Source organism: Polyergus mexicanus, unplaced genomic scaffold (assembly GCF_030449975.1).
Source record: "Polyergus mexicanus isolate NDT 795.1 unplaced genomic scaffold, iyPolMexi1.0 SCAF_6, whole genome shotgun sequence".
NCBI lineage: Eukaryota > Metazoa > Arthropoda > Insecta > Hymenoptera > Formicidae > Polyergus > Polyergus mexicanus.
The window spans coordinates 6,673,209-6,677,883 of record NW_027223326.1 but is presented as its reverse complement, the minus strand read 5'-3'; the positions used below and the strand labels follow the sequence as shown (position 1 = coordinate 6,677,883).

The following is a 4,675-nucleotide window of genomic DNA, read 5'->3' as shown; positions in this document are numbered from 1 at the left end:
GTATAGGTATTAGATAGGTTAATATATGATAAACTAATATAGGTATTGGATAGGATAATATATAATAAACCGATATAGGCATTATATAGGATAATGTGTGAAAACCTCTTTTTGGGTCATATGGGAGGATGGGACCCGAGCGGAATCGAACTTGGAATCTTTCGATTACCAGCCTGCGACTCTACGCCCGGCGCCACGCATCGCCCCAATTCTTGAAAATGGAACCGGACCACAGACTTTTATAATACTAGACTGCTAACTCCTGCGAATACATGGCCCCGAAAAGTATGTACAATACAACACATGCGCACACAGCACAAACACGTATGATTTTTATTTAGATCACGCATGTGTAGATGTTTACTTCTCATACGTGATACATACTTTTCGGGGTCAATTTTTCGGTCAGTATATAAGAGAGTTAGCGGTCTAGTATTATATAAAAATTTGTGAACCGGACCAAAGAATATTGGTCCATGACATTATCGACCGAGTCAATAATGTCTTCTTCTTCTTCTTCTCTGATATGGCTGGGAGACTTTCCAAAAGGAATTGTCTATACACCATTAACTAGGTATAGGTATTAGACAGGTTAATATATGATAAACTAATATAGGTATTGGATAGGATAACATATGATAAACCAATATAGGCATTATATAGGATAATGTGTGAAAACTTCTTCTTTTTGGGTCATATGGAAGGATGGGACCCGAGCGGAATCAAACCTGGAATCTTTCGATTACTAGCCTGCGACTCTACGCCCGGCGCCACGCATCGTCCCTTTTAATCAATAATGTCATATCCATAGACATAGTATATTTAGACCGAGTGTTGAGGAGTGAGGGCCAAGGTGCACGTAAAAATGATAGTCCTTCCTTATTTTAAGGACGGAGGAAGCCTCCATGAAGGATTCCTTGAATCTGCAAGCCTACCTTGTTTCATAGATGGACCTCGAGTCTCCCTTTCAGAAGGAAGAAATATTTTAGGGATTTTTAGTGACCGACTGGAGGCAGCACCGTTTTATGCTGCCTGCAACTAATTTCATATAATACATATGAAAATTTTTTCGTATCTTCAAAAAATTCCACGGGATTTTCCCAATCGCGAATGTATCTTTTCGGGATCCGCCACAGAATCCGATTCTCTGGATTTTCGTCTTCAAATCCATCGTCAGAATCATTTAAAAATTCATTGTCCATTATCCCTTTTTCCTTTATACACTTTCAGTTTGAGAGCGCGACAACAAATAACCACAAAACCACAAATGTAACGGAACTAACTTTTGAAGGTTATATTTGGTTATATTCTGCGTATCGTCTGCTAAAAAGGTCGCATCCACTCCTCAAGGAAGCTCGTGACCTTCCTTGAGATAAGGGAGCCAATAAAATTCCTTGTTCGGTCAAGGAAAGTTTATGAAACGTGGAACGAGGAACAAGGAATCCTTATTCCTCAAGGACTATGAATACGGGTAATATTCTGTTCCGTGCTCCTTCGCTCTCTCTCTTTCTCTCTCACTCGCATGTAGCATAGCGAAAGAATACGCTTCTTTACCCCCACTCCTTTACGAGAACGCATCTTTATCCCCACTCCTTAAATAAAGGCAAACGTTCAGTCTAGATTATACTATGTCTACGGTCATATCGAATGTCTACGGTCATATCGAGGATGCATTCAAAAATCCTACACATGGGATGGAGTAGCTTTAAATTGACCAATCAGAACGAAGAGATCTTTGTTCCTTTTATCCTGATTGGTCAATTCAACGTTACTCTATCCCACGAGTAGGATTTTCGTACGCACCCTGACTTGACGTCTGACGTGATGTAAGCATCATGGCGGCGAGAGCGTTAGGGTCGGTTCTGCGTAAAAATGCCGGATTTTTCGGCGCTGGCAGGTTGCTGGCGTCGAATAACACACCGGCGATCGTCAATGTGTGAGTTCGATTAATCGCCCTTAATTGCACGGCTGTAACGCGATCGTACATTGTATTATGTAATCCCCGTTATCTCCATAACCTATCGGTCAGCGCCCCTGGCAAACTCAACTGACAATACTGTATGTTTTGCAGCCAACATCGCAACGGCCATCAATGGAATCCGGACGCGCAGTATATCGAGTCGTTCAACAAACCGTTTGTGTATTGCAATGAGAAGCTCGACTGGAAGCCACCGATGGAGTCCGTTCTCGCACATCCCTCAATGGCGGAGCAAACCATAGAGAACATAAAGCTCAACTTTGGCCCCCAACATCCAGCCGCTCACGGCGTACTTCGACTGATTCTGGAGCTGGACGGTGAAATCGTGATCAACGCGGATCCGCATATCGGTCTTCTGCATCGCGGCACGGAGAAGCTGATCGAGTATAAGACCTACATGCAAGCATTGCCCTACTTTGATCGCTTGGACTATGTGTCCATGATGTGCAACGAGCAGTGCTTCTCCTTGGCGATAGAGAAGTTGCTCAACATAGATGTGCCTCTGCGCGCAAAATATATTCGAGGTAAAAAATGATACAACTCTATCTCTGGACTTGAGTAACATAGGGTAGATCTGCTCCCTCTTGTATACCTACGTCATTTATTATTATTAATTAATTTATTCTTAATCCATGCCTTACGGCTTTGGACAGCTTCCAGTTTTGTATTTGTAATTTGTTTGTATCTTATAGTGTTTATATTATTTCATTGAATATAATATACAAGGTATCCTGAAATTACCGTATTTTCTCTTAACGGCAAATTCCTTAGAACATTTCAAGACGAAAATCCTAGTATAAAAATGTCGAAACTATAATAGTTTTTAAACAGGAATCGGTTATATTTTACGAATGACAGAGCCAAGATTTTACGCGTTCAGGTACGGCGAAATCTCAGCCTTATCATTCGTAAAATATAATCGCTTCCCGTTTAAAAATTATTATAGTCTCGACATTTTTTGTATTAGGATTTGTGTCTTAAAATGTTCTAAGAAATCTGCCATTAAGAGGAAATATGGTAGTTTTAGAACACCTTGTATAAATAACATATAAATAAATGACCATATACTCAATTGAACCTGAATAAATAAATCTAGATTTTACAAATAACAAAAATAAAATACAAAAATAGCAAAAATAAGATATAATATAATTAAATAAGATTAAATGAACTAAATTAAACTAAACTAACATAAATTCAAATAAAAATTAAAATGGAAAAGAAAACACGAACATTATTTACATCTTTATATGTACATTCTTATGAATTTGTAAATCTCTTTCGTGCTTGCAGTTCTCTTCGCGGAACTCACGAGGATTCTGAATCACATTATGGGCGTTGGAACACACGCGTTAGACATCGGTGCTCTCACGCCCTTTTTCTGGCTGTTCGAGGAGCGCGAGAAACTGATGGAGTTTTATGAGCGCGTGAGCGGCGCTCGCATGCATGCAGCCTATGTACGACCCGGTGGAGTCTCGCTTGATTTGCCATTGGGTATAATGGACGACATACACGCATGGGCCTCGAAGTACTCGGAGCGATTAGATGAAGTGGAGGATCTGCTAACGGAAAACAGAATCTGGCGGCAGCGTACGATCGATATTGGCGTCGTGTCCGCAGAGGACGCGCTCAATTGGGGTTTCAGCGGCGTTATGTTACGAGGTTCTGGAATAAAGTGGGATCTGAGGAAGATTGCGCCTTATGACGCTTACGATCGGGTCGATTTTGACGTTCCAGTTGGCACGAACGGCGATTGCTACGATAGGTAAATTTCTAAATGCAAGTCGAATTATTTACAAAAAATATAAAAAGAGGAGTTGAAAAGAATCTCTTCATGAAATATCAATCATTTCATATATTTTTATAGACTTTTCATCATACAGTTATCTACATTTGATTCTAATTAACTCTTTTTTTTCCTTCTTTTCTTAAATTATTTATAAAATAACTTTTAAGTCTTCCTAATATTTTTATAAATAATTTTTAAAGCTATCTTGATGAGATAGAAATGAAAAATGATATATAACTTGCAAATAATGCCTTTACTTGTTGTTCTTAGGTATCTATGCCGCGTCGAGGAAATGCGTCAGTCTCTGCGCATCATCCATCAGTGCTTGAATGACATGCCCGAAGGCGAGGTACGATGCGATGACGCCAAGATAGTGCCACCGCGGCGGGAGGAGATGAAAAATAGTATGGAGGCGCTTATCCATCACTTCAAGTTGTTCACCCAAGGTTTCCAGGTGCCGCCGGGAGCAACATATACCGCGATTGAAGCACCGAAGGGCGAGTTCGGCGTTTATCTCGTGAGCGACGGTAGCAGTAAGCCATATCGGTGCAAGATCAAAGCGCCGGGCTTTGCTCACTTGGCGGCTCTGCAATATATAGGACCCAAACACTTCCTCGCCGATATAGTTGCCATCATCGGTACGCTAGACGTTGTATTTGGCGAAATCGATAGATAAGTTCTTTGATAGTCAATAGTAATTTATATAGTATAAATGTATAATCTAAAAAATAAGGTAAAATAGAATTGTCTATATATATTATATATTATATAGGTATATAAAAACGCGATACATTTGCATGTATGATATACGTTTATGTGTAATCGCGTACACGACCACGCGGTGAGTTTATAAATATTGTATATATCTCGTCGCAATAAAAGAGTAAAATGTGACGACAATTTATATA

General features: G+C 39.9%; 1 protein-coding gene across 1 annotated transcript; it reads left to right on the top strand.

Annotated features, from left to right (window-relative positions):
• Positions 1 to 1,819: 1,819 nt before the first annotated feature.
• On the top strand, positions 1,820 to 4,675 carry Nd-49 (NADH dehydrogenase (ubiquinone) 49 kDa subunit). Its single transcript, XM_070297504.1, has 4 exons — positions 1,820 to 1,936; positions 2,072 to 2,502; positions 3,272 to 3,743; positions 4,038 to 4,675. Exons 1-4 carry the CDS (start codon positions 1,836 to 1,838, stop codon positions 4,441 to 4,443), a joined length of 1,410 nt encoding a protein of 469 aa, XP_070153605.1. The 5' UTR covers positions 1,820 to 1,835; the 3' UTR covers positions 4,444 to 4,675.

Bases quoted from the DNA above. Each gene is read 5' to 3' on its own strand.
- Nd-49 (XM_070297504.1), top strand. From the start codon at position 1,836: ATGGCGGCGAGAGCGTTAGGGTCGGTTCTGCGTAAAAATGCCGGATTT. The intron at 2,503-3,271 runs GTAAAAAATGAT...TCGTGCTTGCAG, and splicing joins GCGCGCAAAATATATTCGAG to TTCTCTTCGCGGAACTCACG. The intron at 3,744-4,037 runs GTAAATTTCTAA...TGTTGTTCTTAG, and splicing joins AACGGCGATTGCTACGATAG to GTATCTATGCCGCGTCGAGG.